Source organism: Thermobia domestica, chromosome 18 (genome assembly GCF_964235325.1).
Source record: "Thermobia domestica chromosome 18, izTheDome1.hap1.1, whole genome shotgun sequence".
NCBI lineage: Eukaryota > Metazoa > Arthropoda > Insecta > Zygentoma > Lepismatidae > Thermobia > Thermobia domestica.
In genome coordinates, this window is record NC_137471.1 from 167169573 (window position 1) to 167195405 (window position 25833).

At 37.7% G+C, this 25833-nt stretch overlaps 1 protein-coding gene across 3 annotated transcripts in view; it reads right to left on the reverse strand.

Annotated features, from left to right (window-relative positions):
• fra (neogenin protein frazzled) overlaps positions 1 to 25833 on the reverse strand; it is a 148137-nt gene that overhangs the window by 46765 nt on the left and 75539 nt on the right. For all 3 annotated transcript variants that reach the window (XM_081746848.1, XM_081746846.1, XM_081746845.1), the window contains exons 12-18: positions 23949 to 24158; positions 19278 to 19569; positions 12238 to 12396; positions 9958 to 10163; positions 6484 to 6639; positions 2577 to 2739; positions 360 to 554 (exon numbers count right to left, since the gene is read on the reverse strand). In XM_081746848.1, the coding sequence (XP_081602974.1) occupies positions 360 to 554; positions 2577 to 2739; positions 6484 to 6639; positions 9958 to 10163; positions 12238 to 12396; positions 19278 to 19569; positions 23949 to 24158 (1381 nt within the window). The remainder of the gene's footprint in view (positions 1 to 359; positions 555 to 2576; positions 2740 to 6483; positions 6640 to 9957; positions 10164 to 12237; positions 12397 to 19277; positions 19570 to 23948; positions 24159 to 25833) is intronic.

The window sequence follows — 25833 nt, forward strand, 5'->3', positions numbered from 1 at the left end:
ATGACAGAAATGTTGTATTCTTAACTAATGTATACTAGAATAAAACCCATATCAAAATCTCTATTATGGATTCTAATCTAAATGACTATCGAACAACTTTTCAATCAATGGATAGCACCTTACATAAAATGTTTGTCTGTTGTGTTCTACTTATTTTGTTTTAGTGAGGAACTTCTGACAACCTTCCGATGTGTACAATATTCTTAATTATTCCCTCAACTAAATGATCTGTTCTTTTCAAATGTTTCGCGAAGTGTTGATTTCCTGCGTCTTGATGGTGGGTACTTCATTGTTTAATTAACAGAATTAACACTTAATTTTCTGTATCCACTTTTATATGGCAAGGAAATAACACTTACTTGATTCGGTTGTATATTCCAGCGTTGAAGAAAGCGGTCCATAGCCTTTTTTATTGCGTGCATGGATTCGGAAGTAGTAAGTAGTCGAAGGAGTGAGTCCAGTTATTGTGACGGTCATTTTGTCTCCAACCACTTCTTCCACAACCCAATCTCTATCACGCTGGGAAACGTTAGTTGTATATGATATCACATATCCTGAAAAGGAAAGTTCACATAGTAATTAACAATGAACAATTTATTGTTACGAAAAGGAAAGGGAGTTCACATAGCAAATAACAACGAACGATGTATTGCTTCCTGTTAAATTAAAGCTAATGCTTGTCTTTCATACTTATCCATTCAAATATATTGTAAGGATCCCCACATCAGGACAAGAGCACATGTCAACACAACCCGTGCTATTGATTATAAACAGAAGAGCAAAAGAAAAGCCGACACGAAAGGCACCGAGGATCGCCGAAAGAAGACGGACCTCACGGAAGGACCCGAAGAGGACAGATAAAAGGCGGACCACCGAGGGTCCCAGCATCAGTCGTCCAACTGGTCAAATCACCTACACCGCCCTGAGGTTGCACTGGACTAGGGGTCATTTCTACAACCAAGCCTCGCAAAGCTGCCTTGAGCTGAGGGGCTATCCTTCAAGACTCATCAGAACCGGCAGGTGCCTTGGAGACTACCTTGAGAGAAGGGGCACCGTACAAACACCCATTTCCTCTCATCTGGATAAAAACAAGCTAGACACTATTTTACTCTTTGTCATCAAAGACGTTTTGTATTTAACAAATTTTTATAATAAATTGGTGAAGGGGATAAATCTCGGTCCATTATTGACTCTACCAAAGTCATTACAATATTAAGAATCTTTCCTGAATAATGTGTCACAGAGGAAGAGAATACAAAGGACATTTAGTTTAAAGTGTTACAGCGAACTCGTACTGTATGTATATTTTTGTTAACACGTTAGATGCCAGGGGTGAATTTTGTCGTTCACCGATTGAGTGCCAAACGTACGTACTTACATTATTCTTATTTTGTTCATATTTTTAAAACAATGCTAATGCTGAAGCATAACTTAAGGCAAGGTATTGAATCTGTGCGCATGAAAGCTGGGATCCGATCGGACCAACGGGTGTGTTTTTTTTGCCTATGGGCAAAGGGATAAATTACACTTGAACTGGCAACTATGTTTGAAAATCATTTGTTCATTATTACATGTGCAATCTAGCTTTGTGTGAGAAGTGTGGATGTATTCATCTTGCTTTTAGTGCTAATAAGTAGTTTGTTTATGCAGTGAAAAACGAAAAAAAAAAAAAAAAAAAAAAAAAAATGTGCAGAGCTCGATCTCATTAATAACAGTGTAGTGATCTAGATCTTTCTGAAAATTCAGCAAATGGCGAGTACACTGGTACCTTGTCAAAATAAATTAGAAATACTGTACACTCATGTCCAAAATTATTGTCGCATGTCTATAAATATGTTGTTGTAGGAATATAATTTGATAACGAATTCGCCCGGTATTTCTTATAATGTTACTTGTGTATAATCGGAAAAGTCATGTATGTGGCAAATTTCATGTCAAAAGATGTAAATAAAAACAATAAAACGAAAATAAAAGTTTCTTGTCCATTTAGCAACATTTTGTGTTACTCATTCTAATTTTCGTATCTATAATTCTTTTCCTATGAAATTTACCACAAATATACATTTCCCGATTGTACACGTAGTATCAGTATTAAAAATACCCCCGCAAAATCATTATCAAATTATATTCTTACAAGAAGACAGTTACAGATATGCGACAATCATTTTGGACATGAGTGTACCTACTGTTAAACTTTTACCATGTCATTCAGAAAGGAACTCGTAGGTCCGATTGGCCCCAGAAAAACAGCAAATACTTGTTATTTGATATTCAGCGCCCCTAGCAGGGTTAATCAGCAACATCCAACAACAAAACCTACAACGAAAATCTCTCCTATATTATGTGTGATAGAAAAACTACAATTCATTAACACTAGAGGCAGGACTTTTCAATACAAGAACTCGACAAATTAGAAATTGTGAGTCCCATCAGACCCACATGGCAGCTAACGTGTCAAATATGTTGTATTATGGTGAAAGGACACATTATTTTCATGGCAACTAGACTATTATGTATCAGTAGAATTTCTCAAGGCCAATATGAAGTAGGAGCAAAGCTACAGAATGAGTGCTTACCTGTAATTTGTCCATTAGGTTGTTTTGGTGGCTGCCAATTCAGCATAATGGAAGTGGGATCTCCTTCGACGGAAACGATTGTCAGGTCTCGTGGGGGAGAAGATGGAGTTGCTTCTTCAGTGGTATTTAACACAACCATACTCCAGGGACTCTCTCGACGGCCCTACAATCACATCAAAATGGTTAAAATTACAGATAGAAAGAAGTGTTATTTACAACTGTTACCATTTAGACAGAATAACCAAGTTTATGGATATGAAATGCAAAACTGATATTGTTTCGCTATTTCATATACCTTCATAAAAGATATTGCATAGTTTGGAATTAACTAATATACAAATGTGTAACTGAGAATTATGAAAATGTAATCAATTTAATTTCCTAGCACAAAGCTCAGAAGAGTGAAATCTGACCAGAACATTACCACTCATCATGCGTAGTCAGCCCAACAAGAGTCTCAGCGCCATTGTTTGCTGGTTTCCTTATGATTACAAACACTATTTGTATTCCCAACAGTCACCCTTGCAAGTACCAATCCGAACTCAACACTACTTCAGAGACCAGCGGCTTTCAATCTTCTTCACCTTTTTGCACAATAAAATTCTGTAGTTAAAAATCCTACGGCACACCTATAAAAAGTTTACCGATTTGTTTTTTTATAGTTACTCGTTACTCAGTTTTGTCATAGTTACAAAGTTACATCGTATTTTTGGTCATAATGCAATATCACCTATGGAACTGGAACTGCCTGACTATCAAATAATAAAATTACAACTTTAAAAAATACACATAATAAACTTTTCTAAGTGTACATTTCTGTTTCAATTACCTAACTCTCCTCTGGCACACAGTTTGAAAATGGCAGCGCCTGTTGATGGTAATTAAAAAATCTATTAGTAATATTGCCTAGTGTACACTTATGAAAAATGTATTTTTATATATTCAGATACGAACGTTTCGAGAATTTAGTATTCGGGAAGTTCCAACATGTTTGGAACTGTTATATTTGTTCAACATGCAAGTACCTTCTCAATTAACAATGATTGCTTTTTGTTTTACAGAAGCAGTTTAAAGTCGGTGGATAAAATTGATTTGACCAGAGAGCTTGTCAGGCAATAACTTATAACTTTCAAGAGGGTTAAACGCAACGTGTCAGTGGTTTGTTGATGAAGTCCCATCCAAACAACCATTTATCGTTGGTTTCAGAAATTTAGGTTTAAGTCTCGTTAACAAAGTTTGTGACAGTCGCCCAGTAACAGCCATAGTGCACGAGAACATCAACAGGTGCGTAAGCTAATTAAGTGTTATTAACATGTGACGTACTGTGAAATTCAGGCACAATTAGATATTGGTATGAAATAAAACCATTGTTTATGATTATTTATGCGTAAAAAAGTTATGTTTTCGTTGGATACCTCACAATTTAATGCAAGAGCAAAAAATATCTATGTGATATGGTGTAAGTCTATCCTCAAACGGTTTAAAGCAGGAGCATCATATCTTGTGTGTAACATCATCACAGTGATGAAACGTGGATCTGTTCATACGAACCCGAAGCTAAACTACGATCTGCTGTATGGGTACTCCAAGATGATGCTGTATATGTTTCAAAACCAACAAAACTCGTTCGCTTACGCAATGTTGTGAAGTAAATGGCTGCTTCATTCTTCGAAAAATCTAGACACTTCTCTACTTTTGGCTTTGAGATTCGGAAAACAGTTAGTGTTAAGTGGTTTACTATCATTTGTTTGTCAGACGTACTCAATACACTCAGATCCCACAACTTCAAACGTCGCATCATTTTTCGCCACAATAATGCAAACTCTCACACAGCAACTCAAAAACTCTAGAGTTCCTGAACAATGTAAATTTTGAACTTATGTCTCACGCTGCTTATTCACCAGACGTTTTTTCCTTATTTCCAACCATCAAAAATAAATTGCGTGGTCAGCGATTTCTAAGCCCAGAAGAAGCAGTGCAAACATGCATGTTCCTAAGATAATTACTGCTGAGTGCCGTAGCTGCTTCAACAATTGACTTGTTTAAATGGACACGTGTATTACAGTTAAAAGCGAATACTCTCAAAAGCAATAAAAAAATTATTCTTGATAACGTAACTCTGTCAATTTTTAGAGACTCTTGGTGTAATTAAAAAAAAAAAAAAAAAAAACGAAGAAAGGAGTTAATCAAAAGCGTACGATCATACTTAAGTTTTCGGTTGTATGTCAAGTGACAGTCATATTGGATTTTATATAGCTAATAACTGACGTTCTATCTAATGTCTCTCTCTTTAGTCATTGTTTATCTTCGTCTCTTTCTCTCTCTTTGTTAAAAAAGCCATTTTTATTAAAAAAACAAACAAAAAATAACACTCTATGCATGGTCAATTACAGAGGTTGATTAATTTATATTAAGCCGAAGTAAATGTGCAACTGTACCGCACATCTGCAGAGGTTCATTGTTGTGCTTTCCGACGCTACGTAGTGCCACTGTGAATAATATTATAAGGAAATATGCGACGCAGAGTTCTGGTCTCACTACATCAACGCGAGCAGCTAGAAGCCGGCCTCTCGTGAAGAGGAACCCGTCACACAGTGTGAAATAGCCAGCATTATGTCGCACGTCACAGGCGCAATCAACTACGCCATTCACATGGATTTACGTCTCAGGGTCGTTCGCAAGAGCAGTGTGCATGCCTTGAAACCGTGTTATGTGGCTGAGCGGAAAAAGGAACTACAGGAGGCTGTATGAACGTCATCTTGCGGGTGATTGGTCCAAATTTGTTGTTGCCTTTGATGAGGCGTGGATTTACCTCACAGACTGTGATAAAGTTCGTGCTATTACATACAGACCTATTGACGCCACGGGCCGAAGCACGTTCTTCGTCCAGTGTGCAGTTTCCCAAAAGGGTTCATGTTTGTGGCCAGTTTCTCGTACAGGGGCAAAATGTGTTTCCGAAAGGTGGAACGGAAAATCAAAAATCAATGCTGCATACTACCAGACTCATGTCCTGACTGAAATTTCAAATCGTAAAATCCCAGCATCGCACGGACAAGATGTGAACCAGTTGAACTGTACCAACAAGGCATCCAGTCACAAAGCGAAAACATCGCTAGAATTCTATCACCCTATGGAACAGGAAGCTGGAATTTCGTTAATCCCGTTCCCTGATATCCCCGTCAAATGTCCAAATGGTAGACTAGCCAATGTAATATTGTGCTTCGGTATCACCAACTGGCGCTTGCCCCATCGTTGAGTTCGCACCGTTCCTGGCCTATGGAAACTACGATGCAGCACAATAGTCAGTAGAGCTAGTCTGCAGATCAAACGCAATCGGCGGTGAAAACACGAGATTTCCTAAAGAAGTGGCACATTCATATTCGGCTCAATATAAATGAAACAACCTCTGTAATGTTATTAGATTCAGTTCTAGAATTCATTAAGAGGCCTCATCCCGGCGAAATTAAAATACCGCTAATTTTACAATAAATACGCGATATCTTCAAATAGATAAAAGATAATCGAAATGTGGAACAAAAGCGCCCTAGACAATATCATATTACATGAGATACCGTTATTACAACTCACTTATCTGCTTTCGATTTGGAGTCATTTTAAAAATCGGCATTTATTTTCGCGTTTCTAAATGGTTGAGAACGGAAAGCCACTAGGTGAGTTGTGATAATGTTACCTCACGCAAAATAATATTGTCTAGGGCGCTCTTGTTCCACGTTTCAATTATCTTTTTTATCTATTTGAAGATATCACATAATTACTGTAAAATTAGCGGTATTTTAATTTCGCCGGAATGAGGCCTTTTAAGAAATGAAATGAAATAAATACAGGCTGCGGCAGTGAATCAGGCGATTTTTAAGGATTGAGTAAAGTAGTATAGCCAATTCCTTACCTTGACAACTTTGACGGTGAACTCGTACTGAGTATTTGGTCTGAGGTCATCTATCATGCAGTTGAGATCGGTTGCATTGTAATATTTGTACTTTGGATTGTTAGAATTATGATATGATGTGTAGCGCACTACGTAGTATCTACTGTCAGTAATGTACTGCAATAAAAAAGAAAGAGAAAACTTTTTTTAAAAAAAAAAACAGAAAAGCAAACAGCCGTTTAATATAATTGCCATATTTACGAACTTTTCATGAATACTATACTTTAATTCTAGAACAATCTTCACTATCATCCTTCGTACTGATCGTAAAACATTACTACAGCATATTTTACTACATACGTTTACTTTCCTTTCTCTCAAAAAGTGTATATTTAATTTAAATTTAACACAATTTCGTTACTAGTACATCTGATTACACTACTTATTATTAATTATTCTGCCTTTTGGCAGGTCCTGGAACTTTTTCTTCCACGTTTCTCGATTTTCAGCTTCCTCTTTTAAGTCCCAATATTTTCTTCTATTTTTCAAATCATCGATCAATAATTTGTTCTATTTCCTACTCCCTGCTTTCACCTTTCCTTCAATGGTGCTATGAAGAAGACGAAGGACGCTGGCTAAAAAAAAGTCCTTTTCTCTTCTGTCACTACTTAGTACAAAGTAATAGGAGAGAAGAGAGAAATGCGCCTCTCCCACTTCATCCTCAGGGAGCTCCCACTGTATCAGTACTTAATGGATCCATTTATGCTGCAACGAGGGCAGCCAGTATGTGAGATGAATTTTCCACAAGTCGGTTAAACATTGTGATCCGTCAGTCTCTGCACAATGCATCCGTTAACTGGATGACAGCCAGCGTTTTAAGGATCGAAGCAGGAATCCTTGCACCAGAGGTTAACGGTCTAACGCTGACCCACTGTGACCCTAGGACAGCTGGTGTTTCGCTACCTATAGATGAGATAGTACGAAAGTTCAGAATATTTGCTCTTCGGAACTGACGATTATACAGGGATGGATGGAAGAGAATTTATCGTTCCTTTCAGGGGCGAAGCTATATGAGGCGTGGTTCTACAGCTTAACGTGGAATCCGAAACACACGAACTCCTACCGGGAATCAATCAATATTTACTTACTTATTACCAATATTTTGTTTAATTTTCAGAATTAACTAGGTATACACTTCTACTATATGGACTTCCAATAATAATAAATATTCTCAAGAAATAGAAACCATTCAAACGAAATTCTTGAAAATGCTAACATACAAAAAAGAACAAAAAAAGTTTTTATCCCAAATATTTTTCCTACAACGATCTAGTAAACAACTTTAATTTTCAAATTTTATTAGAGAAAAGAAGATGGATGTTGGACTTGTTATTCTTGTACAAGTTATTAAATAATAAGATTGATTGTCTGGTGTTGGTCTCGAAAATATCACTGCGGATTCCCACTTGCAAAACCAAAGCAGAGAATACAGAGACATTTTATTGTGCGAAAGCCAGAAGCAATATATTATTTAAATCCCCTATGTGGAGGCTGTGTACGTTATATAATGACACTATAAATAAGCTTGATAAAGCGGATGTATTTAGTTTATCAGAAAACAGGTTCCGATCATATGTGAAACAAGAAATTTTCTATAGAAATAATTAAGAATTTTATGTATGTAACATTTACTGTATGTACACAACACTATAATTGGGCATTAAGCTTGTTGTGTTGCATATTAAATAAATAAATAAATACAAACGATGTTGATGAAATCACAGTAAGTACGAAGAAAAATCGAAAAGCCTTTGTGCTTACTAATTTAATGCAAGATTACAAATCATAAACAAAAAACACGATATACGCACCTCTGTCTATTTTCCCACATAATCACATCTATTCAGGGACTTGTCCCACCGTATCCCACGTTTCTCAGAGACCGCTGCGTAGAAGGCAGCCTGCTGATCATGGAATCAGCGACGATCAACGTTCTGCGATTCAGTGTCGTTCATGAACCTCTTTCCCGCCAGGAACTTCTTCAATGAACCAAAAAGATGGTAATCACTGGAGGCAAGGTCTCTACCGAGGGCGGGAGGGGAGGGGTTCTCCAGAAACTCCTACTTCCAAAAGTGGAGTTTGGAGATTGTTATGTTTGCCACATGCGGTTTTGCAATGTCAGGAAAACCACATCACCAACATCCCGAATACCCTTATGCTTTGTCCTAACGGCTGCTCGCAAATTAAACAGCGTCCTGCGATGATGCTTTCACCTCTTGGCAAGAAATCCAATAGTAGTAGACCCACACTGTTCCAAAACATTGTGACCATCAGTCTATCGGTACGGTGCTGTTCGGATTTTTTTTTTTTTTTTTTTTACTGGCAAGCCGGGATATTTCCACACTATATTTTGATGTATTGACCAGAGTGTGCAATGCAATATCCATGTTTCGTCGCCAGTGGCAATGAGATCCAGGAAACTGTCGTCCTACACGATATAACGTTGTAAATGGTTCAGTGATATGATCATTCGCCTTCTGTTGTTAACACCATTAAGAAGCCTCGGAACCCACCGACATTACACTGTGCGGTATCCCAACGAATTGTGGTCAATGTCACTCTACCATAGAACACATGAAGCTCCCTGGGAATGTCCTCCACATGAACATTTCCGCTTTCACCATGTCGTCAATATACTTAATGTTCTTCGGTGTTCGCGAGGAACGAAGTCGGCTCGATCACTTATTGTCCTGGGCATTTTCTCGTCTGTTTTCAAACTTGTTCCACCACCAGTGCACACTTCATACCGTTTTCTAAGAGTACTTAAATTATGTCCTGAAAGCTCCTGATACGACTGTTGCAGATTAAGCGCCAGAATAACCACGTGTTCGTCACTAAGCTGAACGTAGTTCAGCCAATTGCTAACAGATGGCGTTGGAACGGCTCAGATTCACAAAGGGTTGTCACGTCAGTAGTTTGTTTATAGTACTTAAATTCATCTTTAAGTCTTGCAAAATCTCTACTTTGTAAGAAATAAGCGCAGTAACCTAATTTTTGAGTGTTTCTTTTCAAAATTTACACACTAACTTGTAACTTGTAACCATATTTTTTAACAATATATCAACACCTGGGGCGAGATGCATGAAAACAGATAACACTAACTACTTGTACTGAACTACATGAGAGAATTTTAGTATACTAAAGACGCAAGGATAACCACTTGAAAAAATATTCTTAATATTTCAAGTGAAACCTATATTAATGTGGTGAAACAAACGTTGAAAATAAAATGCTAATAAAACATAGTATTAATTTACCAATAATTGTACTTAATGTTAATTAAAGATCCATTAATCTAAAAGCACTGAAGGTTGACGAAATTATAGCACAAAACTCAAAATAAATGCGCATGTAACATTTAAATATTGTGCATACAAGTGAAAGGTATTCAATAACAAACTTCTACCGACTCTATAATTAGAAGAGCATACTCACTTGGGTTCCTGAGAGTGATGTGTCAGTCCAGTAGAGAACCACCGTCCTTGAAGATAATACTATAGCTTTTAAGCCTACTGGTGGAATAAGGGGCGTAAATGGCTCAGGCGTTATTTCCTCTCTCGTACGAACTGTTTCGTATATAGGAGGACCATCTCCCATTTCATTATAGGCACGAAGGCTAATCACATATTCAGAATTCGGTTCTGTAAAATTAATATAAAATTAATAATGAGTTTCTTATGTAATAGACAACTATGATCAAGGAATACAGGATATATTTCCCTATGTTTATTTCCTCCTCTCCCTATCCGATTAAGAGTTTAAGCAAAAAGGTTTACAATGTAATTTTTTAGTGTGTAAATTGTCCACGCGACGACCAGAGTACCTTCATTTGTTTAACAAAGGAACTATCCGCTTTGCCATAAGGACCAGACTATATCACGTGATCAGGTCAAAAGTCACGTTGCGTGCTAAACCGACTCGAGATTCCAAAACCAGATGTGAGATTTCAAGTACGTAACATCCGCATGGGGCGTCCTGGATAATTCGCAGAAGATGCATATACTTTATCATTATTATTGATTTTACTCAAACAACTTCAACTTTTAACAATGTTCTATCCATATTTACTTTATGTGTTGTACATCATTTTTAAACTCTTCATTATATCTTTCCAATAAGATTTCAATTAACCATCTCCTAATTATAGTTTTTGAGGTATGTTAAGGACTTCATTTTACACTGACTTTAATGTTCATTTATTTATTTATTTATTTATTATTAATAATAATAATAATCATGTTCCATCCATTTAGGACAATTTGCTTTCAAAATACAGAATCTACATAGTCTCTTCTATACTTGAGCTGAATCTCAGACATCTCCCCAAAGTTTGTTCACATCATTGCAACCGGATAGGTACTTTACGGTGGTGCCATTTCAGTTAATGCTTCACCAGACGTAACGTTTCTTTTTCACAGTTGCCATTTTCACGAATATTTAGTGATTTTTGTGGCTATGAAGACTGGGCACTAGTTGTAACTGCTATTGCAATTACAAGGATATTAATATTTGTTTTAGACAAAATGTAGTTGTGGTATGTAACTTTTGCCAATATTTTGTAATTGTTACTTCTGCATATTGTCAGGTTTACATATTTCTAAAGGAGTACAAACTACGAGGATGATTCAAAAAGTAATGCCTCCAAGCCCACTACTTGGCCAATAGTATCGTGTACATTCTAAACTGTTTATCATTTATGTAATGATGTTTAAGCTATAGAATGTCATTTGTTTCACCTTCCTTTCTCTTCTCGTCCCAGAGTAATGGAACAATCCATGGCACCCTGTGGTGACGTTCGGTTGAAACAACAGACAGTCATTGCATTTCTGACTGGGGAAGGTTGTGCGCCCAGGAACATTCATCGCCGGCGACGAGTCGTGGATACACCATTACGACCCAGAAACGAAGTGTCAGTCGATGGAGTAGCGCCACATTTCCTCTCCTCCACTAAAAAATTCAAAGTTGTCATATCTGCTGGCAAAGTGTTGTTGACATTCTGCCTCCTCCTGCCTACAGTCCGGATCTTGTGCCCTGTGACTTTTGGCTCTTCCCCAAACTTCAGGATCATCTTAAGAGTCAACGCTACAGTTGCGAAGTGGAGGTGGAAGGAGCAGTTCGGCAATGGTATCGCCAGCAGCCACCACAACTCTTCGCCGACGGCATGAAAAACCTTGTTTCACGTTGGCGCAAATGTGTTGCCCGTAATGGGGACTATGTTAAAAAAGTGATGCCACCATTTGTAGCTGACAAGCAAGGTGTCCACTGATACCTGTATCGGTGCTATCTGTCAAACACAAACAAACGCATCAACTTAGAGGCATTACTTTCTGAATCACCCTCGTATTTTATCTTCTCCGTTCAACATGTTATGACAGTAACTGACAAAACTTTAATTGTTGAGAAGTTCCTACTTTTTAAAACTAATTAGAAAAAAAAAAAAAGGTTTCCGTCAACAATATTATTATGAAATAAAATATTTTGAATAGTAAATTTCACAAATATTTAATAACAACGTAACTGCTAATGAATTAAGTGTTCCAAACTTAAGTATACTAATTTGAATTTTTCATGCGACATGAAAAGCTTTTTTTTTTTCTTTCTTCCTTTACCTTGTTCTTTCATAATAAAGAACGAAGGCAACGTTGAACAGAATACTTAAATTTTCGAAAAATATGCACATGACATTTATTATGCATCAGAGTTAGCTATGCTTACCTAAGTGTTCAATAAGATAAAGCCTCTGTTTCCCATCGAGCAACTTGGTATATTCATCTGGGATTCCTTTGCCCCAGCCAATTGTGTAGCCCCTTACCATGATATTTTGGTTCTTGGGTGGGGTCCATGTTACAGCTACAGAATCCATCGCTGGACGAGCTAAAATGAAAAAAGGCAGTAAGAGTGTTTACGAATAATGGTTCAGTTAGTCATGTACATACTACGTTAAAATTATTTCCTGCATTCTTAGATTGTTCTAACATTTCAAATATTTCTCTAATGAATGCATTGCTCTTTGAAGCAACAATTGGAAAGAGAGGAAATCTTTTAGAGGGTGTCTACTGAGTTTGATTTTCAAAATTTTAATATATTCAGTATAACTATCAGCAAAATTTCAATACCTAATATAATGATTTTTTAAAGTTCTTTAGGAATAATCGCACTCTTGATGATTTCAGGTTTGTAATTGTTTTACCATCAAAAGAAGTTTAATAAATTTAGTTGGCCTTGATTTTCTGAAATACAATTATTTTTTAACATTTTTAAAAGGGCCTCCCAACTCCCCTCACAGCCTTTCACTCCACCCATTGCTTTAAATGTCTAATTACAAAATGTATACAATTCTTGCTTTAATGTCAATGGATACAAAATTGTTTCTAAGACTATTAAAACGATTTCCCAAAAAAAAAGAAAAAAAAAATGTTGACAAATTACCAGTTTCATGATTTTTCCAGTATGTGGATCAAAATTCCAGTATTTCCAGTATCAAAATTAAATTCCAGTATAATTCAAATACTTCCAGCATCAGTTGACAACCTGTTTTACCATATTTTGATATTATATTCACGTGATTGCAAACCATGCATCAGGATTCCCTGATGTGAAGTCTGTTTTAGTTAAGGATGAAGTGAACATGCATATCTTCCAATACTTTGTTTTTAAATCGCTCTCCTTAATAGGTTCCGATTTTACCCATCTCAAATTTATCTGAGTTCTATAATTGAAGCCGTGACTTTCATAAGCACACAACTCCCGCTGAAGAGATACTGCGAAAACCAATAAAAACTGAATATTTTTTGGAAATGTAAACTTGGAAATCAATTTTTTTTCATACAGTTTAGTGAAGAATAAATGTCACTAAGTATTAAAATAATCACTATTATAAGTAATTTGTATATAATAAAATAATGAAAATACTGGACTTGTGTTATTATGCAACTCATTAGTCTGTTAATGGTTTTAGATACTATAACTCTGATTTGGAAAAGGAATATGCTGATGTTTAAGAAATAATGTCTGGAAATGAAACCACAAACAGTCACTGTGCATAAACCCAGTCTCTACTTTCAGAATAATGTAATACAAGAAACAACACATTTAGTTTACTCATATTTTTCCTTTACTTAATCAAAATCTCACACTGATTCCTCAGCACTGGGAGTCTGATCTTTACTTTACTGGTCCAGAAGTCTCTTAAAGTAAGGTTACTCTGCAGATAAAATTGAGGACAGATATTTATCAATATCCCTGGCTTTAGCAGCTTTCAGGAGAATTTCAGCTCTATATGTTCTCTCCAAGTTTTCTTCATCAACTTTTGCTTTTCCTCTCATAATGAACGTATATGTAACTAAGCCACTTGATGTCTTGCTTGCAGTTAAGGTTTTTAATCTCTATCCAATTATTTTATAAAATGCCAGTTTTTACTTTTCCTGTTGTTTAGTAAGTGGAGAAGGTTCTTTAATTTTGAAAAGAAATAAAAAAATAAAAAAAAAAAACAGCCTTAAAATCTTTATTCATACCCTTTGTTCCACTTTAATCACGTTAATATTCCTCGATGCATTTAACGATTTTTATCCAATCATCAGGTGTGTATACAACATACGTTTAATTAGTTCAATGTGAGCGAAGTCATACTAAACTTGTGTCGGCTGTTTGCTTTCCAGAACAACACAGGTCCATTGACTTGTGTGCTAATGAAACTCAACACGTCAGTAACATGCGGAAGATACGGGAATTTGTTGTTTTAAATGTCAAATGATAGAGCTTAGACGATTACAACGATATTATATATATATAGGGGAAGGCGGGGCAGAACGGAGAAGTGGAGTGGAATGGGGTACCCCTCTTATTTCCGCGCTATGGTGCTGCGACCTTGCGGAAACAGCAGGAAACTAAATGTCGACTCCCTACCGGTGTGTGAAGCAAGCAGCGTTAGCGTTGGAGAAGGCGAGTGGCCCCTTCGAATCATTTAAGTGTTTGCGCTCTGTTTTTCGACGCTTGTTCCAACATCAACAGAAACAAAGCTCAAGATAAGTCAAATAAGAATGCACAGAATGCTGAAGTCGTAATTATAGTTTCAGAGTATCATAGTTGTTGTATGTTTTAATGACTATAGTATGTAATCTTTCCCACATAGTTACCGCTGACACCATATGATGCACCAAACATGTATTTGGGCCGGAACGGAGTAGGGACGAAATGGGCTACTGATATCACATTGCAACCAAAAAGAAGAAACAGAGACCAGCCAGAAATGTCTATAAACAAACTGTTCCAGGAAGTTGTTCCGTTGCAGCATCGAAACTAGAACCTTCGTCGTCATCCACAGAATCACAATCCCAGATGTGACCACGGTTTCAGGAAGTAGACCTCTTGACGAACCGATTCCAGGACCTTCAACGCGAACCACAGGAACAGACATTCCCCACGTGACAACATTACTACACATGTCACTGAAGGATATTTTACCTTTCCCCAGAGTTAAGACTGGTGGCAGGAGACTGGCCAAAAGAAGAGGGGAAAACGGCAATTTTGACGTCATCGCCGTATAAAGCAGCATTAGAAACAAGAGCCAAGAAAGAGGAAGCAAAAGATGGAAGAAAGAAGAGAAAGCAGCAGGGCAAGAAGAAGCTGGCGAAGAAGACAGATAACGCACCTGAGTATGCAAGAGAGCTAAGAGCAGCAACAAGGAAGAAGAAATTGAGCGCTTGCTTATCAGAGAACGCTACATGTTTTTATTGTGGTGGGTGGTATTCCCAATCTAATGAGGGATTTATTGCGCGTATGCTATGCAAACTTTGGCCACATAATTCTGTGCAAGTGTAGATAGTGACGACGACGAAGAAGTTTACGGTTGTAAGTACTGCCAGCCGTAATTCAGGCTACCCCATTGTGCCCCGTGTGTTCACGTCCATGCGAAAAAACATTACTTTCGATAAACACGTGTGTATCCTTAGGTTTGGACACATATCAACCAACTACAGCAGTTAGTGTCTGATGAAGACAACGTTAAGTTGTCCAAACTGCTACACTGGAATTTAGTTTTTAATAAACAAGTGTATATACTCTGGTCAGAAGTGTTTATTATTTCTTTAGTGAGTTCCAAAGTAGTCATGGATAGAGTTGCTGTTATTTATGCCTAAAACTTCAAATAATATATTAATTTTCAGTATTCTCTTGTCATTTTTATAACCCTTACATAGCCATTTATGTTAAGTACCCCGTTCCTCACCGCCTTCCCATATATATATATATATATATATAATCATATAGTGCCAAAAAGTGGACTTGTCCTGTTATGGAACGCGCTTCTTTAATTTATCTATTAGTTACCTTATGAATGTTAAAGGAAACTGAGAAACACCCCCTGGCCCTAGTATAAAATTTTATTTATTAACTGCTATTGAGTACAAGTCCCTTCTTTAGGCTAAAGCAAATAATGAGAAATGAACGATAAGAACAAAATGATTGGTGAGAAGCTAACACTGTATCCATGTCCTAAGGAATATTCCAGTTTGAAATCATCAGCGAAATGCGTTCGACCCCTCGACCATGCTAGCCTGCCATGTTCCGAAAGCATCTCGTTATCCCTTGTCAAGTGAAATGAAATGAAATAAAATCTTTCTGTTTAACGTCCCGCGAATATGCTCTTTAGGCTAAGGGAAACGATGATTGGGGAAGAATTGGTGGAATGAGAAAGTGGAAGGAAACGGAAGTACCTCGAGAAAACCCACGGACACGATGTTGTCCACTCAAACGTACTTGGCCAGGAACCCACGCAGCAGAGGTAAGCGCTCTACCACTAACCCCCCCCCCCCCCCTTGAAAATTCTATAATTTCCGGCTGCAAAATAGGAATAATGTGAGATGAAACCTATTAAGTGGTAAACTCCTATCACTTCCGGTCTTGTAATGAGTAGACTTCAGATTTTAGGGCAAATGCTTATTTCTTTCCTTTCACAGTACGGCAATAAAACTTTGGTCTTTACGAATTATAAAAAAAATAGGCCTATTGAAACAATGTTTTAGTGATCTATAATGTCCTAAAAGAGGAGTTAGTGCCTATTTTGCCTTTTTGTCCTTTAAAAGCCTAAAATAACCTAAAACAACAAAAAAGCATGTTTTCACATATTTTTTAAACAATTAAAAAATAAATATTTTAATAAAAGTTTGCAACTTTTATGTCTCGGTGGTGTAGATGATTCCGAAGTTCTCCTTCTCTGTATCGACGCTGCCTCCTACATGATTGCTGCCTGTCAACATCTGAAAATCTTCTACCCCAACTTAATTCATGTTATCTGTATGGCACATGCTTTTCACAGGATTTCTGAAACTATCAGAAGTGAATTCTCTCAACTAGCTAACTTCACTTCACACATGAAGGAAACCTTCTGTAAACCTCCATCCAGAATTGCCTTTTTCAGGGAAAAAACTTCAAAACATCCCTCCTTTTCCTAAACCTGTTTTAACACGAGGGGAACATGGAGTGAGGCTGCTCTGTACTATTGTTACTGTTTGGATGATGTTGCTCCTGTTGTTGAAGAATTTCCTAGCGAGGTTAGTAGTGCATGTCTCACAGCTTTGAAGGAGCTTGTGAAGAATGCAGTAATAAAGAGAGATCTTGCGTACATAAAGGCAATTTTTTTCATTTTTGCCTGTAACAATTGCCAAATTGGAAGATAATGAAAGAACACTTGTTGAGCACGTGACAGTGGTAAAGGAAGCAAACAGAAAACTTCAAAGTGCTAGGGAAAAGTTGAGGAAGTGTAACTGAGAAACTATGGTTGAGAAAAACCGAGGATTTGATGTTTTGGATAGCACTGCAAGAGTCTTGACAAGGGATAACGAGATGCGTCCGGAAGAAGTACTTTTGTCAAATGCAAGCAAATTCAAATATGCACCTATAGTTGAGAGATCATTCTCTGCAGCGAAGATGATTTTAGTCGACAAAAGACACAGATTGACTGTAGAAAACTTGGAAACACTTTTGGTCATTTACTGTTTCGTGAACTATGAATAAAAACTTACTATTTTGATATATGTATTGTTGAAAGACACAAGTAAAGATGTTTGGGAAATTTACAGTTAAAATTTTAGAGCCTATTTTTTTAATTTTTAGCACCTATTTTCGTATTTTAAGGGCCTATTTTAGGCGCCTAAAACCTAAGTTTTTCGCGCCTGAAATTCAGAAGTCTAGTAATGAGACACAGAAGAAGATCGAATGTTTTAATAAGATGCTAAATCGATTCCAAAACTCCCTTCGTTGTTATCGTTACCGTTTTGGTTCAATGACGATCATCGTTGAAACCAGAAACGGTTGATTTCAACCACTTGTGGTTCGAACAGAAGAGGGTAAACCTATTCCTCGGACGCTGAATCGATTTCCAAAATAAACACTTCTTGATATCTATTTCCGTTTTCACTCTACACAAATGAATATTGAAACCGGAAATAAGTAAATTTCAACCGTTCTCATTTTAATTGTGTTACGGGTGGTTATGGTATATTTTCTTGAGACAATCAATCGATTCTACAAAGCCACTCGTCGCTACCTGCTACCTATTTGTTCTCTGGTGTTCAACGTTGAAACCAGAAACAGGTGAGTTTTACTAATTCCGTATTGAATAGATGGTGAACGTGAAAGATGAAGTCTATTCTTGGGACGCTGAATAGATGGAAGAAAACAGCTTCTCGATACGTTTTAGCTTTACGGACATTACTACTGAAATCGGAAGTACTACAAATTTTCAACTACTTCCGGTTTCGGTAGCATGTTTCTGGTCGTGACGATATGTTCTTTTGAGGAGCTGAATCGATTCCAAAAAAACTGCTCCTCGATATCTCTACAGTTCTTGCTCTGATACCTGTCGACAGACGGACATAACCGTTCTAAAATATTTCCAACACTGACTTATCACATAATTTTGAAGGCCAATATGTAAGGTGATGGCTACATAATCTTTCCATTTCATTTGTCACTACAAATGTTCCTAGTGTAATATGGCTGATAGCAGATGTGCCTGGGATCATTTTCATAAAGAAACTAGCTGAACCTGAGCTGTCTACTCAGTGCATCATTCTGGTATGACCATGGATGTCTTTCCCATTTCCTCGCTATATCTGTGCATGTCTGTTTACACACATAAGTGAAGGACAGGACGACTTACAAAGGGAGTGAACTGCTATAGACAAATATATAAACGTAGCTTTTAGTGTACAGATATTACGTTGAGTTTGTGGCAAACTTGGAGAAGTGGCTGATGATGTCAAACGGAATTTTTCCCCTTATAAATCCATATCCGTCCGAGTACGCCTCATTGTGACTGAAGGCCTTTGAAGTTGTCAGCATGCAATAGGTTTTGCTATTCAGATTTAAGCAAAGTGCCTGCAATATCAGTCAACCCACTCTACGTAGCTCCTCCACTGGTTGCCTAACACAAGGATATGAGCCTTAGCTTCGCCCTAGCGACAATGGCTCAAAACGACCCATAAAATGTTGATCAGAACAATCTGTTTTTTTTTTTTTTTTTTTTTTTTTTTTTTAAATTTAAATGAGAACTGGCAGATCTATAAAAAGTTTGAAATAGACCAGTGAAAACTGCACGTTTCTAGAGCTTTTGGTTTTCAAGATCTCATTGTAAAAAGGAATTGGTCACAAATATATCAACTTTTCTTAACCACAAACATATAAAACCTAGTACGAGCATTTCAATGTATAGATGAAAAAAAATGAACAATACAAATTTTATGATGTAATATTACCTCTAAGTGAACTTGGTGGATCAGGCACTTGTGTTTCATCGAGATCGTTTTCGTATGTTTCAATGGGCAGCCACTCCGTGGGAGGCCCTGAACCATTCACATTCAGCGCCCACAATCGAATCTGATACTCCGACCTCCGCTCCAACCCTGTCAGCGCATAGAGTCGTCGGTTGCCATCTGTGGTGACGGTGTCTCCTCTCCTCTTTCCTTTCAGTTTGTAGCGGATCTTGTAGCCGGTTATTATGCCGTTCTGTTCAGACTTCGGTGGAGGCTCCCATCGCACAACTACGCTCTGTAACAACACAATAAATCAACGTCAAAACTGAAAGATCTTATACTTTATAAGATACAGTTACCCCAGGTAAAATACACTATGCATGTTGCTGGAAAAAAATACCAACCCAGCATCCAATGCACGTTAATCTACGAACGATTACGATAACACCTTTCTTTCTCCTATTATCAAATAAGGAAAAGACAAATAACGAATAAAGATTAATTAATATTACAGATTAGGATTAGGATTAAGAATTAGTTTTCTGGGCTTTCGGCATCTCTGGCCATGTTAGCCCGTCTCGTATGAGGGATGACGTCTCTCGGGGATCACCCCATCCGAAGATCCAAGGAAAGGAAGAAAGGAAGGACATTAGGTATCATCCCGGCATTCACCTGGCGTGAATGAGAAAAACCCAGGAAAAGTTCACTCAGGATGGCTGGCCAGAAAAACTTTTTCGGTCGAGTGTCCCCACCGGGATTAATATTAAAAAGGAAGAGATGGTAGTAATATCGGGAAGGTTTTTGATGTGATGTGATTTGAGTTAATCTTCCTTATCAGCAGCGAGGCTATACGATACATGGATCTAGAGTTTAACGTTTCCAAATCAAATGAGCTTCCGGGAATCGAACCACTAGACAGCTCGGGAAGGTTTTTTGATCGTAAGTCATGTTCAATAAGTGTTCATATTCAGAACACCTCTGGCGGTTGTATTATCATTATGTTAACCATAAAAGGAAACAACCGATTTTCAACACACCAAATTCTCTATAGATGCGAAATTAATGATACACAAGAAGTGAAAAAGTACATGACTGGACGGAGACTCAAGCTGGGATCATCAAGGTACCGTGTCGATACGTTAACCGCTACGCTATTGTTAACATAATGATAATACAATTGTCAGAGGTGTTCTGAATATGGACTCTGGATTGTCCAAGCATAACCGGAACTTGTGGTATAAACCATATGGTCTGAGGGAAAGAACACCGATTTCAATAGTGTGGCTAATCTGGGAGCAGACTGGGTAACGTAAAGGGTAACGCATCGCCACGGTACGCCGGAGAACCTGGGTTCGAGTCTCGGTCCAATTATTCTCTTACTCATTCTTTGTGTAAAATTAAGTACTAACCTAGTCATATAATGACTCATCTCAATTCGTGATAGCGGGCAATTGTTTTCAGGGCAGGGGGCTTAAATTATTTTCCTATGCAGACCTTTACACAGTTAATACAACTTACATTATTACGGTACGTTATTATTATTATTATTATTATTATTATTATTATTATTATTATTATTATTATTATTATTATTATTATTATTATTGCGTCCTTGTATGAGGTATGAAATATCTACAACTAATACTTATCTTAATATACTCCGCGTCACCCGAATTGGCGTATGGGATCTGCCAATAAGCTCGCAGTGCGCTATCATAATAGATTATTCAGTGGGAGGAATCTAATTATTCATAATAGATTTTGTTCGTATTTGTGGACAATTATGTATGATTAGATTTCTCCCTGAAGGTTTGGTAACAGTAAACTGCAAGCTTATTGGCTGATGCCATACGCCAATCGGGTGACGCGGAGTATAGTTAAGAGCTCTAAACCTACTAATATGAAAGAACAACATTTTTCTTGTACTTTTTTTGTAACAGTGATCCTGAAACCGATCTATCAATTGGGTGATGCCATTGTCCACAAAAGACATGGAAAATTGAAGAAATGAGTCATTTTCTATCATGACAATGTTCCAAATACTTCCCAAACTGAAACTTCAGATTCTGGAGGATGCCCCACCCGCCGAAGTTCGAAACTTAAAGTCCTCTAACTTTTCTTTCTTCCCCAAACTGAAGCAACATTTTTCCGTCGGATGATGCGCTCATTCTGTTGCAAAGTGGTGTGAGGACGATTAATCCTTTTAGCGTGAGGCCATATTAAAAATGAAGATACTTGTCTTCGAATGCACGGGCTGAAAATCCTAGAACATGGCGCAACATTGCTTCACAGTAGGCACACTATTTGCCAGCCTGCCCTCGTTACAAAAGAAGTTGTAGTGAAAAATATTTGCAGTAGCATATCCTTCAGAAGTACAAGGCATTTACAACAAGACTTTGGGCCGCGGTGGCTCAGTGGTAAAGCGTTCATCTTTTGTGCATGGGGTCTTTGGTTCGATCCCAGCTCGAGCCAACATCCTGTGCGTGGGTTTTCTCGGGGTTCTCCCGTTTATTCCCACTTTGTTCATTCCATCTTTCATTCATTTCTCATCATCACCGTCTCCTCTAGCCGAGCAGCATAACCGTGGGGCGTAAAACTTAGATTTCATTTCATACAGGGTTTGTCCGGAAAGTAATAGGACTGAGTCGATTTAAAAAAAATTATTGAGCCAATCGTTACAATTCTTTAAAAACTTTCAAAATAGGCTCCTTCTGCGTCGATGCAGCGCTGCCAGCGCTATTTCCAAGCATTGAAGGCGTCACGGAAGTCATTCTCCGGAATAGCCTTGAGAGCCGCGGTGCAAGCTGCTTGAATCCCCTCTGTCGTCTCAAAATGCTTGCCTTTCATCGGGCGTTTCAGGCGAGAAAACAAAAAGAAGTCGGGGGGGCACATCTGGGCTGTAGGGCGGCTGCGGAAGCGTTGGGATGCCGGCCTTGGTCAGGTAGCTGTTCACAAGAAAGGCGGTGTGAGCCGGGGCGTTGTCGTGGTGCAGCTTCCAGTCGGCTCCGATGTCTGGTTGGACCCGATTGACCCTTCGTTTGAGTCTCTTGAGCACTTCCACGTAAAACTTGGCGTTGACGGTTTGTCCAGGAGGAACAAATTCATGGTGGACGATGCCTTTGATGTCAAAAAAGACAATGAGCATCGTTTTCACTTTGGATTTGCTCATTCTTCCCTTTTTTGGGCGAGGAGACGCCGGCTTGTGCCACTCGAAAGATTGCCTCTTTGTCTCGGGATCATACTGAAAGATCCATGATTCGTCACCTGTGATTACGTTACTCAAAAATTGGGGTTCACTTTCACACATATTCAAATTTTCTTGGGACAATTCCACTCGCCGCAATTTCTGGTCGTCAGTGAGCACTTTTGGGACAATCTTCGCGCACACCTTGCACATGTTCAAATGCTCCGTCACAATTTCATGAACCACAGTTTTTGGTAAATTTAACATCTGGGCAATTAAACGAATACTTAGTCGACGATCTGAGTTCAAAACTTCGCGCACACGAGTCACATTGTCGGTGTTTGTCGAAGTCGAAGGTCTTTCAGCACGGTCTTCATCGGCGACCTCTTCCCGGCCCTCCGAAAAGGCCTTGTGCCACCGAAACACATCACTTCTTGCTAAAGCATCATCTGGGTAAGCCTGCTTGATCATATCAAACGTCTCTGTCGCAGATTTACCGAGTTTAACACAGAATTTAATCGCGTACCTCTGCTTTAACGAACGCTGCATTTTCGGCTTGCACCACTCACAGAAACACGTCGCGCGAAAAAGCCTGTCCTGACTCTCCGTGTGCTCGGAGACAACTGACCAGCCGCTCGTTCATTAGCTAGGAACGCCCTCTACCGGGTTCAGTCGGTACGCGCACGCTCCGAAGTACAGTCATGGAGGAATAAAATCAGTTCTATTACTTCCCGGACAAACCCTGTAATAACAAGATTTCAAATTTCATCGTTTTTTAACTGTGCACACGAAAAAACTGCAAAATGAAATACTAAGTAGAGAAAAAAATCTTTCATTCATTAGCTACTGACAAAGGCACAGAAATTGCTGAAACCGTTTAGTGCAATTAAACTGCATTTGATGACATTAAGGTGTTTTTATTTTATTTATTATTTTTTCAATTTAAAAAGATATTTGAGATCTTGAGATGCATGATCAGCCTTGTGTCTTCTAAACTATAAGATGCGATGTTAAACAAAAATAATATGAAATGATATCGCACATCCACGCCTATGTGGTATTGGCACTCAAGATTAGCTAGTAAGACTATTCATGGCTTTGGTTTGATTGTTTTAACAAAAGAGACACTGACCAAAGCTTAAAACCCACTTTATTTTAAATTATAATTTGTAACTGTTTCGGATATCTAGCATATCCTTCTTTAGACACTATCGAAAATAAATGAAAATACAGACATATATATAAATATTGTTATGAAAAAGTTTAAATATATATATATATATATAGTCATTGTTGTACTTTTTTATTTTTATTTACTTTTTTTATTTAACATATATAAAATACAGACATATATATATATAAAAGATTAGCTAACTGCATGATCTTCCCTTGTGCCCCTTTCGATTACAGCTATATAAATTTAGAAAAGGACAAAAACTGAAGAAGTAAACTATGTGGACCCTACTGTTTACTTTTTATTATTAACTTACAGTTGAGCTGCCTGCTTCCAACGTGATGTTCTGCGGTGTATCTGAAGGAACATCAGAATAAGTCCTCGCTACAACCTCTTCCGTGCTTGCACCAGCGCCGTTTGTGTTGTAGGCCACCACCCAAATACTGTACTCGGTGAATTTCCCTAAATTAGTCAAATGATATGAAGTACCCTCGGTTGTCACATGGTGCTCCTCTGCTGAATCGCCCTGAAAAAAAAAAAAAAAATAAAAACTAAAAAATAAATAAATAAATAAATTGCTAACGTTAGTGGTTCAATAGGGAATCATGAACACTTTTCTCTGATTGGAAAATAATTCTTACAATAAAGGGACGTAACTCTTTAGTTGACGAATGATTATAGCCTTACGAGATCTACAGGGTGTTACAAAAAATGTGTGACAATATTTTGGGAACAGATACCTCACATCAAAATAAATAATAATAATAAAAAAAAAAGGTTCATATAGACCTGTGCTCAAAAGTGGATAGTTTCAGAGTTATAGGGTGCCGAAAAATGAAACAAGTTTAAAACTACTATGGGACCTATAATTACATGGGCGCATGGGGGGATATTCAAAATTAACAAAAAAATGGCTACTTACCAATGAATCCTCCCTTGAAAAATTTAAATATTTAGATGTTTCGGAACTCTCAGCTGGTTCCTTCCTCAGCGGCAAGGTAAAAAGGATTAAAACCGTAAGGAGATAAAAGGAGTAAAACCAGGAATACATACCACTATATAAAAGAACGTACAAAAAAGATCCTGAGATGAAAAGAGCAGAGTGAAAAAAGAATGAACTGAATAAAAAAAAGAATGTGGTGTCTATGTTCATAGACATCACTGAGGAAGGAACCAGCTGAGAGTTCCGAAACGTCAAAATCTTTAAATTTTTCAAAGGAGGATTCATTGGTAAGTAGCCAATTTTTTGTTAATACTATGGGACCTATTATAGTCGGGTCAAGACATCACTGAGGGACCGGTATGTGAACTATTCAAATACCCATGTTTAAGAATGCTTCAGTACTCGTACAGCAATTTTTAGAGAGGTAGGTGGACAGTGATCAAGTACTCCCAAACAACCTCTCTAAAAATGATTGTGCAAGTACCGGAGGTTCTGAAAGATGGATATTTGGATAGTTTACATACTAGTTCCTCAGCGATTTTGACCCAACTACGATCGGTCCTATAGTAGTGGAGCTATGTACCTTATGCACTTCCGACCACAGATCTACATGAACTTTTTTTTTTTCCTATTTTGATATGAGAAATTTATTTCCAAAATATTGTTTCTAATACCCTGTATAACATATGTCTTAGGTAATGAAAATCACTCTAGAATGTAAGGCTACTATGCAATAGTCCGAAATTTGGTGAAACATGGCTTACCAGTGCCGGATCTATAAACCACAAGACCCCGTGGTGAGGAGGGGCCGGGATCCTAAGGGGCCCAAGTGCATTTAAAGGTACCCCTGCACCTTTTCTGTAAACACTAATTTTTAAAACACTTGAAAATGCATGATATTTTCAAAATAGTTTAATTATTTGAACCAAGTAATGGGCTATCAGGACTGACAACATTTAGAGGCAGTAAAGAGCATGATGGAAGTTACGATGGAAATTTTTTTTGTTTCTCGTACAGTTGTTAGCTAACCAAGATTCTATAATGTCACGGGTAATTAGTCTACCCAAAAGCCACATTAAATATCTCAGCCATGATATTCAAAATCAAATCATCCATTGCCTGTCTTCAAACTTTTGAAGGAAATTAAAAGTGTGTCATTTTTCTCATTAATCATTGATACGATTCAAGATTTATCAAAGAAAGATCAAATGGGTTTCATTATTCGCTATGTAAATTTCACAGAAGTAAACGATAGCTT